The sequence below is a fragment of the Grammomys surdaster genome, unplaced genomic scaffold (assembly GCF_004785775.1).
Source record: "Grammomys surdaster isolate TR1022 unplaced genomic scaffold, NIH_TR_1.0 919, whole genome shotgun sequence".
In the NCBI taxonomy this organism is placed as follows: Eukaryota; Metazoa; Chordata; class Mammalia; order Rodentia; family Muridae; genus Grammomys; species Grammomys surdaster.
Window position 1 is genome coordinate 433543 of NW_021605338.1, and position 15102 is coordinate 448644.

Consider the following 15102-nt stretch of genomic DNA (forward strand, 5'->3'; position numbering starts at 1 on the left):
AACATTTTAATATTCGACAAGTAGTACCTTGTAGCCCAAATATACTTTACAACGGCTAAAAATCTGAGACACTAGAGGCTTGCTTGTAAAAGTCATAAAGTACAGGCAATGAAAATTGTACAGTAAACACAAAGAATGAAGCCAGCTTCTGAACAGTTGAAGATGGCACTCGTGGAAATAGCCACGGGAGCAAGGAAGAGAGTGCACACATGCGTGTGCACACACACATCCCACTGGTGTGGATGGAGGCTACTCACCGACCATTGCGCTCACTTCCCCGGCCATGAGTGTTTCCACAGTCTCATTGTAGAGGTTCACATCAATAATGCCTTTCCGGATGGTCTCCCCCACTTTTGCTCCCAGGAGCACAGAGCCAGTAGTTTCAAATATTGAAGCCAGAATGCATGCCTGTCTCAGGGTCACCACACCAGAGCCCACCGCAGTTCCAAAGGAGTTGGCAACGTCATTTGCACCGACAGAAAATGCCAGGATGAAAGCAATAATGAAACCCAAAACGACCATCCACAGATACCCGTCCATGGCCATTTTGGAAAATGGGCTCTGGGGTACTTTTCTTTCACAGAAATATTTTAAATGAACAAAATTTGAGGTTGCTAACTTCGGGAGGCCAAGAGTTCTTGTAAACAGTGAGTCTGCTCTGGAAAGCGCTGGACAATGTTGAAGTCTGAAGAAATTGTTAACCGCTGGCTTTCAAACTACTGTTGGTACAGTTCATTTGGTTATGGTCAGTCAGTGGTACACCGCATTCCATATTTTTTCTCCCAGTCGGGAAAAGCTGTGATCTTTCTTTCTGTAACAAGAAGAAAAACAAAAGAAGTCAATCACTATGAATACCTGTAACAGCTAATTCTCCCAAGGGAACTGTTTAAAGGCTGCTAATGGGATGTCTCTGGCATTTGACAGATCTGACCACAGAGCGATTCGAAGAACATTACAATCAGCCTTCCCCCACAAAACCATCCAAAAATAAACAGAACACTGGCCTCTAGAATGTTTAATAACCGCAGAGCGACAGGGTGCCATATTAGGTGAGATATCACAAGCAGTTCCAATAATGTATTGGTCACTGTTTTCAGAGAACCACTTCCTCCAGTGAGCAACAGGTAAGGAAACAAGACATCAAAGTTGCACAGTTCTCAAATGCTTGGAATGTGATTGGCTCTGGTTACAGAACCCTGACACCAACGGGTGAAGCTCATTACATTTATGTGTGGAATAGTGTGTCTTCAAAGTCTGGAACAAGGTCACTCCTCCTCGGGTGACAAAGGAAGGACTATTGGGCTTCAGAGGAGGCAGAGAAGACAGAGAATGCTGCAGGCAGGGCAGGCAGGTCACTATCTGCCACTTCTCTATCTACTGTCTCTCACTTTATCCAGGAAAAGTCAGAGGTCTCATGTGCACAGCAAGATTACCACCCACCTCGCCACCGTGGTTCCCATCACCTTGCCACCTCGGCTCCTGGTCACCCCGTCACCTCGGCTCCCATCACCCCACCAACTTGGCTCCTGGTCACCCCACTACCTTGGTTCCTGGTCACCCCACCACCTTGTCTCCCATCACCCCGCCACCATGGCTCCTGGTCACCCCGCCACCTCGGCTCCTGGTCACCCTGCCACCTCGGCTCCTGGTCATGCCTCACTCTAGCCCTCCACTACTTGAAATCACAGAGCACAGCAGACAGAGCCCAGGGCTTTGGTCTTTGTGGTGGTTTGCTTGGTTCCCAGTTGGTAGAACTGTCTGGGAAGGATAAGAAGGTGTGGCCTTATTGGAGGTGTGCCACTGGGGTGGCTTTAAGGATTCCAAACACTTGCACCATGCCAGGCTTGTTTTGTTGCCCTTTCCTTTCAGATCAGGCTGTGAGTTCTCTGTTGTATCAGCTGCCATGTCTTTGTGCCACTCATATGGACTCTAACCCTCTGCAACTATAAACCCAATTAAATGCTCTTCTATAAAAGCACACATGGGCACACATGAGGTCCTAGGTTAAATCCCTAGCCCTGAGGGATGGGGGAGGACAAAAGGTAGGACAATCACTAATTGAGATGGTAGTAAATCTATGATTTTTAAAAAATACTATTATAAGTTGCCTGGGTTGTGGTGTTTTGTCACAGCAAACTGAAAAGTAATTGATACAGAACCTGACAATCCCCTGCCGGGAACAAACCCTCTCCCCGTCAGCCCCACAGTCCCCTCCTCGCTCCGTTTAGGAATCTGCTCCAATGCTCAGGTGTTTTCCTTATCCTGGAGAATAGCAGCCCTTTCCCTGTGCCTTTATTCATTCCTGTTGGTCTTTAAAAACTTCAACGTATCACCTCATTCACTCATCCATCCATCATTCATTCATACTTTAGGAGGCACAGCCTGTGTTCTCCTACTAGAAGACAGAGCTTAATCCATTGCAGCAACTCCAGGATGGATTAAGTAATCCAGTTACTGAATAAACAAAGAAGATAGTAAAGAAGTGGAGGTAACTTTTTTTGCTTCCAGCAAGCAACCCACCTGGGCAGCGCTGGGAGCTTTGTAACTGCTGTTCTATTACTGTACTGTCAATCAACCAGACTGCCTGTTGTTCTGAATGGTCCAAGGCATAAAGAATGGAGCCCAGTAGTGTGTTCCTTCAGAAGTGCTTACTGCCCTGAGCAGATTGAAGAAGGCTAACTCCCATAGCAAATGCAGCATAATACTCTGATCAACAGTTAAGGCATTTGTAGAAGAAAAAAAGAAAACAAAATGTTATATACATTATGATTATGGCAGTATGAAAAGTTAACATAAAAAGACCAAAAAGAGGCCTGAGAATGTTGTTTACTGGTTGCATGCTTGCTTAGCACACATGTGGTCCTGGGTTGAATCCCTAGCCCTGAGGGGTGGGGTGGGGGGGACAAAGGGTAGGACACTAACTGTGATGGTAGTAAATCTATGATTTTTAAAAATTTTTAAAAATATCTTTCCCAAATAAAGATAATATGCAGTAAATAAGCCTACAAACATATTGCACTACATATATGAAATGCAATCACTATAAAATTAAGGAAAATACATACTGATAGAACCTATCATTTTCAAGATGTTTATTCTCCTCAGGCTCCTCATGAGGCAAGTGGAAGGCTATTATCAAGGGAGAACATTCCACTGAAAGAGGGTTTATTTTATTTTACTTTATTTTATTTTATTTTATTTTATTTTGGTTTTTCAAGACAGAGTTTCTCTGTGTAGCTCTAGCTGTCCTGGAACTCAATCTGGCCTTGAACTCACAGAGATCTGCCTGCCTCTGCCTCTGCCTCTGCCTCCTCAGTGCTGGGATTAAAGGTGTGTACCACCACAAGCTACAGAAGGGTTTATTAATATTACTAGTATTAATATGTAGATGAAAATCTAAAGTTTTTTTTTGGGGGGGGGTCTGGAGTGATGGCTCACATGTTGTTCTTCCAGAGGACCTGAGTTCAGTTCTTAGCACCTGTATTGGGTGGCTATGAGGCACCTGAAACCTGAGTTTCAGGATATCTAATGCCCTCTCTGGCCTCTGTGGTTATCTGCAATTCATGTGTATGTATACTCACATGTGTGTACACACCCACACACTACACACCCACCACACATATACACACACACACATCTATATACACACAGAGAAGAAAAAACTGGGACCACTGTTCTTTCTCTTAAAACACAGTTTTTTAGGAAATCTGTTTTTCCTAGGGTAGGCTGTAAACAAACAGTAAGTATTTACTGGGCATCTTCTTTGTTGGCAATCTAGTATGAGTGAAATGCATTGGTTATGGCACTACTGGGGCTTACAGTAGCGTCGGAAATAGACTACAATCAAATAACACAAATAGAGCCTTTACCCAGCTGACTAGTACCACATGGGAGCAGAAAATGGAGTATGACCTCAGCTGAGGGCAGGGCAGGGCTTAGGGCGATCTCAGGAGGGAAAATTCCCTCTGTGGCCATGGGAGGCATATACCACTCACTTCTCATGGGGGAAGGGCAGGAGACTGGGGGAAGGCAAGGACGAGGGGAACATGACGAAAACTGAACTGGGCCACATGTGGACGGTGTCCATGAAGGGTCTTTATCACAGGGAGCTGACATGATCAGATCTGGCATATGTGTATGCATGCATGCATGTACATGTATGTGTATATGTACATGCATGTGTGTTTACATATTCATTCATTGGTGATGTGTAAATGCACACGCCAGTGGAAGTAAGAGGTCAGAGGACAACTCGTCAGAGTTCCTACTATGTGGATCCTGGAGGTCACACTTAGGTCACCAGGCTTGGAGTCCAGTAAGCCGTCTTGCCAGCCCAGATACAGTAGTTTTAAAAGGCCATTCTGGCTGTGGTGTGGAGAACAAACGCCCAGGAGACAAGTGCGAATGTAGGCAGACTGTGTGCTGAAGCACGCTCTGAGGATCCTGGATTAGAGTCGCAACCGTAACAGTCAGAGGGGAAGGCAGTGGCTTCATTTCATAGTTCTGGGCTAAGAGGGGCTGGACAGAAAATAACCGAGTGAGCTCGGTGACAAGAGGGGTTGGTGACAGGCTCTCTTGGATATGCTGCATGTAGAAATCACCAGAACATCAGAGACTGCAGCTGGTGACACACAAAACTACTGTGTCCTTTGCTTTGTTTATGTTACCTCTGGCAGTTATTCCAGCCCAGAGATTCGATCTGCTGCCTTTTCTGGGCCCTCAAGGGCACTGCATTGATGTCATGAATAGATAGGTAGCTGGCACAACACCTACACACATAAAATAATAAAATCTTGAAAAAAAAATATGATGAGGTATTCTATATGAGGGTGGTGACAGGAAAGCTGAACACTGGAGATGAGCACACACAGAGGGACACATTCCACAGATGATGCTGAGCCAACTCAACACCGGCTGTGTGTAAGACCAAACACTAGATGTGGACCTGAAATGAGTCTTCCAGAAGACTCAGGCTCAATCCCTAACCCCCACACGTTGCTCACAATTGTCACTCCAGTCCCAGGGGATCTGATGGCTTTTTTTGGCCTTCAAGGGCACTGAATAAAATGTCATGCACAGACGTGCACACTGGCAAAATACCTGTACATGGAAAATAATAAATCTATTTTTAAAAAGCTAGATTCCCTTTCCCCACACCAAAACAGATGAGTTTTAAAGGTAAAATCTGAAGCCTAAAGAGAATAAGAAAAGACACAAGTAAATATTTATTTAATCCTTGGATGGGAAGGCTTAGATACAACATGAAGCAATAACAAGAGTAGAGTTTAGAAAAATGATACATGAAGATAGCTATCATTTTAAAAATGATTTTTATATGCATGGGTGTTTTGCCTGCATGTATGTAAGTGAAAACAAACATTCTCAGACTATTTTTGGACAGACTTATAACTATTTTAAGCCAGGAATGTGAAGGAATTATGGTCCCAAACATATTTACGGAAAAAGGTCCCTGCTGAGGACTTCTGCTAGAGACTCTGTGGTTTCTATGTATATATACATCACATGTATATCTAATTTTATTTCTGTAGTTTATATGTACATATGTATCACATATATTTTTAATTTTGTAGTTTATAGGTACATATATATCACATATGTATTTATTTAATTTTATTTTTGAGGCAGGATCTCACTGTGTAGCCCTGGTTGGCCTGGAATTCACTATGTAGACCAGAACGACCTTGAATACAGGAACTGAGGAGTGAGTTACCATACCCAGCTTTTATTTTTTAAATATATAGATCTACACAATTATCGTTATCCATTATGGTCTTACGTCTCCAAAGATGACTTTGGACTTCTGTCCCTCTTGCCTCCACCCCTCATGTCTTGGGATCACACGCGTGTACCTCAGTGCAGTGCTTGTGTTGTAAAGGACTGGCCCACTACCACCCGCTTTCCGCCATGGCCTCCAACCAATTTGTACCTGAAAGTTCACTGTTCAGCTAACGCTTTCCTTTAAGGATAGGTCCCCAGACTGAAGAGCCTTAACGGAGCTTCCAGTTCCCTTCTGTAAGGACCCAGATGCATCACATCCTCTCCCTAACGGTTAAGACCTATTTTCTCTGAAAGCTGAACCTGAATCTTGCATTTTGACACTTTGGATGAAGAGAGTTCTACCTTTCCAAGGGTCTGATGTATTGTCTAATGACTCTGCCACATATGGTGACTTAGACCCCCACCCCACGCCCTAACACAAAAATCACTAGCTTTTCCTAATAAAGAAAGCAAATGAAACATCCATCTTTGGCTTCTAATTCTTTGTAAAACAGCACAACAGAAGAAAGTGTCTCTTTTAATATTTCAACAGTTCTTGTCATAAGGAGTTTCTACTTATACCATTCTTGAATGATACATACAAGCATTCACATTACACTTTAAAATGCTTGACAGTAACAGGGAGAGCTGGCACATGGAACCCAGCACTTGGGAGGCTGAGGTAGGACAGTAATGAATTTGAGACCATCTTGGGCTATTAAGTAAGTTCAAGGTTTTGTGGGCTATATAGCCAACTGGTCTCAAAACGTCAAAGCCAGAGGCAGAAGGGGTGGTAATTAAGTATACTTGTTGTGCTTGCGGGGTGGTTCAATTCCCAGCACCCACATGGTGTCTTGCAACCATCCATAACTCTAGTTTCAGGGGATGCAATGCCCTTTTTGACTTTCATTGGCACCAGGAACACATATGATGCATATACATACATCCAGGCAAAACATTCATACACATATAATAAATAAATCTAAGATATTAAAAAAAACAATACACCCTTAAAATGTAATGGTATATGGAGGTCACAGATTGACATGACTCTTCAATGGCTTTTCAGCATATTGAAAAATTATTATAATTATTTATTTTATGAGTGTTTTGTCTGCGTGCCATTTGTGCATCTTGTGCTCAGAGAGGCTAGAAGAGGGCTCTATATCCTGGGACTGGCCTTACAGATGGTTGAGAGACACTACTTGGGTTCTGGGAATCAAACCCAAGTCCTCTGGAAGAGTAGTCCATGCTATAAACCTCAGGACCATCTCTCTAGCCCTTCTACCACTATGTGTGTGTGTTTGTGTGTATGAATATATACATAATATGTATATACATATACATACTTATTTATATATGCATGCATATAAGTACTTAAGGGAAAGAGAGAGAGAGAGAGACAGAGAAACAGACACTCACTGGACCTGAAGCTTACTAACTGGCTAGACTGGCCGTTGAGCTAACCCCTAGGACACCCTCCCCAACCCCCTTTCTCAGCCTCCACACCCACCCAGTGCTCAGGTTACAGATGTAGCCCTCCTTGCCCAGCTTTCCTGTGAGTGCCTACACACTGGCCCACCTCCTCAGTCCCTCAAGCCATCTTTAAAACAGTGTATTTACAAACATGCAGAGCAGTCTGGGAGAACAAAGGAGCCTACAGACTATCTTGACAGAAGCAGAACTAAGGAAAAGAGGAGGAAAGCAGAAAGAAGGTAGAAGGGGGGGCAATCCACTCTAATTCCAGAGCAGACTCCGGACCAGAGAACACAGAAGAGGGAAGGTGGAATGTTTCCTCAGTGCGAGCCAAGAGCGTGTATAGCCTGAGGATGAAGATGAAAGATGGCACCTGTCAGGAAGGCTGACTCTGGATGAAGAGGGGAGGGACAGTTCGCTGACATCCACCCCACCACTTCTTTTCGCTTCCAGGCTGTAAAAGGGAACATTTGTCTCTCTTCTGTGGAGAAGGGAAAGAGCACATGACCTGCTGGCAGGGCTCCGTCCCCATTCCTGTCCAGTTAGGTACGAGTTACACCCCTCTGGTAAGCCATCTTGGAGACTGGCTGGGAAGCAGGGAAGTTGGTACACAGCCACTGATTGCAGCAAGGTAGAGACGCAGCAGGGCAACTGTCAGCATCATTAGCAGGTAACACCTAGGGCCATGGAAACTGAGGCCTGATCCTACTTATATGAGTAATGGCAGTGACCCTGGCTGACTCCTATGTCTATTCTAAACCAGTTTGGTCTTATACAAACTTAGAATAATGGTAATATTCATGTCTCTCACAAGATTAGTGTGAAGCTAAATCGAACGATATAAAGTATTTTGTAATTGTGGCGTGCTTCAAGTAACTTGAAGGACCTGGCTTCACTAAAGGCAAAGGAAGACGTGTAGTGTAAGGATACAAACCCTTTAGCAAGATCTTTCTCTTGCAGTGCCGCTCCCTGCCCCGCCCTTTGCCCCGCCCCGCCCTTTGCCCCGCCCCACCCTTTGCCCCTGTCCCGCCTTTTGCCCCCACCCCGCCCTTTGCCCTTGCTCCACCCCTCCCCCTCCCCCGCCCATTGTCCACACCCCGCCCCTTGTCCCGAGAGAGTCCTGTGGTTATACTAGGATTCCAAATCCTAGAAAGCCCCTCTCCTCTTGCAGTTCCAAACCACCACGGCTCTTCTTTGGTAAGAGTAACAAACACACACACACACACACACACACACACACACACACACACACACACACTGTAAGGGATAGGGACTTCCTGGGGTTGCGGTGGCGTAAAGAGACATATTTAAAAAAAAATAAAGAAAAGCTGAAAGGCCTAAGGGACAAAATGACTCAAAATGGTAAAGCCATAAAGGTGTGGCTCTGGGCCAGCTAGTCAAGGAGACACGCTGAGTGAGAGAGACCCGTCTCAAAAACAGAAAACAAAACAAAATAAAACAACAACAAAACAACAGAAAAAAGGAAAAGCACACAGAGAGTTTGGCAATTCCTTACAGAGGGAGGTCCATGTGTGCTGATCAAACAACTCAGTTGGTCCATCTTAAGGGGTATTTAGCTGAAGGGCATGAAGACACTCGTCTACACGGGGAATATTTGGCTTAAATTTTACCTGTGGTAGCAGTTACATTACTGCACATTTTTCAGAACTCATGAAAGTATACACTTAAAACTGATGAGCATTACTGCATACAAATTAAAACTAATCCAATATAATCCAGGTCACACACGTGGTTTCGCTTTTGATAGTTTTCTTTCCCATATTGTAGGTATTTATCCACTCCCAGTTCCTCTATGTTAAACAGAACAGAAAAGGTAGTTCTTCCTGTGTATGTAAAAGGAGATACTTCCACAGAGACACCATAAAGCTGGCCGGTTAGGGAAGGGGAGACAGTGCATGAGCCTCTCTGCACTTTGATCCCCAACACTGTGGAAGAAGCTGAGCACAACGGTTCGTGCTTATAACCCCAGGACTGGGCAGGTGGAGATGGGCTTCCGGCGGCCAGGCAGCTTAGCCTGACTGGTGAGCTCAGGTTCTAGTGATAGACTCTGTCTCACAAACCAAGGTGGACGCGGGATAGTGGCATATGTCTGTAATCCCAGCATTTAGGAATTTAGGAGGCAGAGGCAAGAGGATCTTTGTGAGTTCAAGGTCAGCCTGGTCTAGATAGCAAGTTCCAGGATAGCCAGGCCTACAAAGTGAGATCCTATCTACACACACACACACACACACACACACACACACACACACACACACACGCTACCACCACAACAAAAGAAAATTTTCTAAGTAGCTAGTTCAACCACAAGGATCACGTTTGAAGCAATGGCATCAACAGTCCAAGAGAAAGCATGACCTGGAGGATGTATTAACTTCCTCCAGGAAGGAGGAGCACTGTATGAAACCCCCTTCCCAGGAGAGGGCGGAGACAGCTGCTGGGGTGGGCCTCGACTTCCTTCCAGTTGAGGACTCTGTCCTGTACTCGTTGATTTGCTGTGATGGAACACCATGACCACATGGAACTTAGGAGAGAAGGGTTTATTCTGGCTTAGGATTCCAAAGGGGCAAGAATCTAATCGCTGTTGGGGTAGAGGCGCCGGTGCTGCAGCAGGAGCAGTAAACTGATAAATCACACCTTTTACCAGAAATATGAATTTCCAGTGTGAATTGGAAATGGGCCAGGCTAAAACTTTCAGAACCCGTCAGCGTGACTGGCTTCTTCCAGCCAAGCTGCATCTCCTACACTTCCCAGACAGCATCACCCGGGGACCAAACGTTCAAATACTTGAAGCTACGAGATTTCTCAGTCAAAGTACTACATCCTCCACTGAGAAAGAGCCAGGCCTTGCTATGAAGGTGTGTCTTCAACACTGCTTGTAAGATGCAACCCCAAGTCATTAGGGTTTCCACGTAGCAGGAAAGCTCTCTTGCAGTCCAATGGACAAAAGCTATTTTGGGGCTAAATCTGGGCCTGTGAATCTTTATACCAGGAGTTATGAGGAGTCAAAGAGTTTGAGAATGAATATGTTGTAATAAAGGTATCATCCTGATTGGAAGCTTCAATATCAACTCTAAATGTAGTTCTATTGTGTATCTGTGGTGTAATGCAATGCTCTGTAATGTTGTCACCCAGAATTCCAATTGGAAATGGTTCAGAAAGTTTCAAGAGATGGCACTTACTTATCTATTTTTGATAGGGGTTGTCAGAACAAGAGCTGTTTTTTTTTTAAATCACATTTTTATTAATCTTTTGAGACGGTCACATATTATACACTGTATTTGATCATATTTGCCCTCCACTCCTCCATATCTCTGCCCTGGTCCACCACCACCTATCCCTTTCAAAGTTGTTTCTTTTGGTAATCCACTGTGACCTATCTGTGCTGCCCATTATCTACACAGATGTGTGGCCACCCAGTGAAGCCACTAGTCTCTGGGTATACAGATACTGTACTATGTCCACATAGCAAAAGAATAGTAGTGACATCATCCTTGGGATCTATGAGAACCCCAGCATGCATCTGCTCCTGTGGACCATCCCCACAGCACTTCTCATGTAGGAAAGGGCTGTCATGAACTTGCCAGGCTGGGCCAGAAGCAAGGCAATCTCAGCACTCTATTCTGAATGAGAACTACCCGGGTATTTATGATGCTAACTTCAAATGTTTGAGAATTTAAATAGTCTTAAATATGAGAAAAATATTGATACAGGTCTATTGACATAGGGTCATTTATTATACGAATGGAAAAGACGAAAGTGTTTAATGTCCTTAGATAGGGGGCTGTGTGAGAAAATACCAGCAACTTCTGGAGGTGAACTACTACTGTAGTCACTAAAATGATGAAAGGAGTTTTCCTGACGCTGGCACACGTGATAATTAAGTGAACCAGTGTACACGACGGTTATACCTTCTGAATTCGACCTGTGGTAAGACTGGAGAAGCATGTCTGCTGTCGACAGCAAGCTCTCTGGGTGGCATTTATCCCTCCAACCCAGCAATTCTAGAGCCCCGCAAATAGGGCACTAGGTAAGTGCTCTGTTCGGGAGCTACAACACCAGCCCTTCTTCACCCCCACCCTTTTTGATGTTATCGAAATTTTCTACTGTAAGCAATTATCGTTTTTATCACTGGAAGACTTAAAAATTACAAGGCAATTATTTTTTTTTAAAATGCACCACCAGCATACACTGGTTTCTCTTTAATAGACAAAATGAACTTACCGTGATTGTAGTAATTGTCTGGGGACTCTCAAATAGTTTGGGCTCAGGCTAACTACCTACTGTAGCACAAGATAGAAAACACTTCTTACACCCCTTCATGTGCTTGTACTTTACTTTTGAAGGTGGTGGCTGAGGACTTAGGAGGTAGGGCCCCTAGTCTTGGAGTCTCCATAGGTGCCACTCTACAGGATTTGTCCAGACTCCTTACCCTGGATTCCTTCACATCCTTCCTTTATCTCCCGTGGGCTTCCTTTGACCACCTACGCTGAACTGAATAAAACTGTGCTCCCAGTGCCAAGCTCCCTGCATGTGTTTTCACTGCCATAGTATTTGAGGTTAATGTTTACACAAAATAGCGTATAACTACTCATTTATTCCTGTATTGAATTCCAGAGCTAGAGAATCTCAGGACACCAGCACCTGAGGGGACCTCATCCAGCCACTGTGAAGATGTGGCTGGTGTAAGAGAGAGTGGCTGTAAATGAGGAGTCCCTAAACACACTACCTGGTGGGAGTCAACATTACAGCAGGAGACACTCAGATGCAACAGTACAAAGAACCTATGAAATGGAGGTGCTGGGCCATACTTCTCAGGCCTTCTTGGTGGCCATAATTCCAAGTGGGGCCCCGTTGGTCCCTGTGGTCCTGGAAGGGCAGAGCGGGGTGAGGAGAGGACAAGGAAGCTCATCCACTACAAAGGAATGCAGCCAAGGCTTTGTCCTTGGAAGCCATCAAGGTCACTTGATCCCTCCAAGCCTTGTTCAACTCTGTAATTCTACATCAACCAGAGACCGCAGGATTGGAAAGAGGCAGTTTTGCCTAGAACGAAGAACCACAAGATTGTTTTGTGGGATGAGGTGGGTGGAGTCTTCCGACTCATTCCCAAGCAGGACAAGGCAGTGAGTCCTTCTGATCGTATAGAACAAGAACCAACTTACTTTTGCTCCACCTTAAGTTTCCACTTTAGAGCCGGGGCTCTGGCTTTCTCCACCCTTTTGTCTCCATAGACCCTATTCCTGCTTTATTTCATTCTCTCTTACAGTTTTCTCTATTGACATTTTAATTCCTTTCCAGCTCTTTGTTGTTGTTTAGATGTTTCCCATGTGGACCTTTATCTCTGGGAAAGCATTATATAAATCTAACTTAATCTTGCTGAAAACACACACACCCACCCACACCCACACCCACACCCAACTGTATTTTGAAACAGGGTCTCACTATGTAGACCAGGGCGGTTCTGAACTCAGATCCACCCTGTCTTTGCCCTTCCTCAGTGCTGGAATTAAAGGCATGTGCCAAATAATTCTTAAAGAATAAACAAACAAACAAACAATTAAAATGGGATAAAATTCAAGGAGTTAAGGCAAGATGGCTGAAGAAGAATGCAGAAGGTACTATGTGAGTCTCATGGAGAAGTTGAAAGTCAAAAGAAGGAGTAGTAGTTATTTCTTTACAGATATCTGAATGGAATCAGAGTGACCATATGGTGGGTTGTCATAAATAAGCTTGAATTTATATCTTGGTGAACCGATAAAAAGTTATTACAAATAAAGATGTATCTTCGATTAGAATCTGAAGAAACTAGCATACGGAAGCAGCCGCCGTCAGTCTAAGAAAGCCGACAGCTGGGCAGGTGGTGACACTCTGAATGGATGCTGTGCCCTGAGACCAGCTCCTGCTGAGAGTGTGGAAACATCCGTAGTGGAGCTCTACAAGTCGATTACCACTGAGGCAGGGTATTTCAGGTCTGGTGCTGTTGCAAAGTGAAGGACAAGAACAGATGGCTGAGACTTATGTACTCATGCCCCTTTAAGATAAAAAAAGGTCTAAGCATTTCCCTTCCGTGCTTTCTTTATGTACTGGGATGGAACCCCCAGGGCCTTTGTGAAGAAATAAATCACTTATTACACGAATCTTTTATCAACTGGCAGGCCTGGGATGGCTTGCTCTAATTCTGTGCCCTAAGTGTGTTGGATGAATGGCCAGGTTCCAAGAACTATATTAAGGAAGTGCTGTCCTCCAGCTGTGTTTAAAATGGAACCTTGTATATAAATAGATATCTTGGCTCTTACATATTTATTTGCTAGTTCTGTTCTAATGGGTTCGGGGGGCTCAATAAAACTACGGATGGTACTTACACAACTCTGACCTGGAGCTGTTGGGGAGAAGGATGAGTGGTTAGGAGTTCTTACTGCTTTCTCAGAAAACTGGTGTTGGACCCCAGCATCCATGCTGAAGAACTCACAGATGCCTGTAGTTTCCAGCTCTGCTTCTAGCCTGTACCCTCACAGACACAGACACTGACACTGACACTTTGGATTCCTGAGACACCAACGTATTTTTTTTCTACTAATTCAACACAATGTAAATAGAGTTGTCAAATGATTGTCTATATTTCATGTTCAATTTACAGCTCCCTGTTTGTTGCTCTGACTGAGAGTATTTCCCTTTATAAATGGTTTAGCATTATTTTTTTACATGTATGAGTGTTTCATCTGCATGTATGTTTCTGCATCATATGTGTGCAGTGCCTACAGAAGTCAGAAGAGGGTGATGGACCTGGAGTTACAGATGCTTGTGAGCTGTCATGTGGGTGCTGGGAACTGAGCCCAGGTTCCACTGAGCCACGTCTCCAGCCCATTCCTGAGATTCTTGAGCACAGGTTGCTAGGCAACAGAACATGTAAGTGAGGACAAGCAATTATGATATGGATCCAGGTTATGCCTTCCTTGGTAACACAGGGAAGAGTCTGGTCGAGTTTCAGAAGCACTTCATTAGAGTGTAGAGTTTTCATCAAATGTCACTGAGAATGTAGCAAGCTAGCAGTGCAAACAGCCTAAAGAGCTCAAAAGTTTTTGTAATACTGCTCATTTGATTGAGGGATCAGTTGGAAATTTAGTGGTTCTTCATTTCTTCTGCGGAGAGTAATCAATTTGAAATTCTTTTACTAAATTAAGAAATCATAAGAGCCTTTTGATAGTGCCTTCAGAGAAACACGGACCTAACATGATGAAGACACAAAAGGGATCAGACAATTGATAAGATGTCTTTGAGCACCATTCCTTTGAGAGGATGCTGGCACTGGAGACATGATCAAGAACTAGCCCCCTGGCTTCATCTTCCCTTTGGCTGACTTGGTCCAAGGGAGGAATCTGATGGAACTGTAATGAGGAAGCAGCCAGATATAAGCAATGTTTTCACAACATTTTATATATGCTCAAATAAAAGAATATATAATTTGTGTCTTATCATGGCCTATGCCAGAGCATCTGTACAAGCCTGAGCAGGAAGACTCAGATCACTGTCTAGAGTCACTGTTTTAGCCTGAGATACTTCATTATTTCTTGTAAGGCAAGTCTGCCAGCAATGAATTCTCTCTCAGATCGTATGGTTTGGACACTTTATTTTGCCCTTATCACTTTTAAAGGACAGTTCTGCTGGCTATAGATCCTGTCACCTTGCCACCTGCCTTGTGGACTCGGTGTTTTTGAAAACATGACCACGTGGCCTTACTGAAGCTCTACTGTATGCAGTGGCTGGATAGAGAGCAGACAGATGTGACAGGTAGGAAAAATGGCAGTTCATAAAGGGAAAGCCCCAGCCAGG

The 15102-nt window shown here is 44.2% G+C and overlaps 1 protein-coding gene across 2 annotated transcripts in view; it reads right to left on the reverse strand.

The window, feature by feature from the left end:
- Positions 1-15102, reverse strand: part of Slc20a2 (solute carrier family 20 member 2) — an 80304-nt gene that overhangs the window by 28157 nt on the left and 37045 nt on the right. For both annotated transcript variants that reach the window (XM_028782873.1, XM_028782874.1), the window contains one exon: positions 258-811. In XM_028782873.1, the coding sequence (XP_028638706.1) occupies positions 258-546 (289 nt within the window). In that variant the 5' untranslated portion in view covers positions 547-811. The remainder of the gene's footprint in view (positions 1-257; positions 812-15102) is intronic.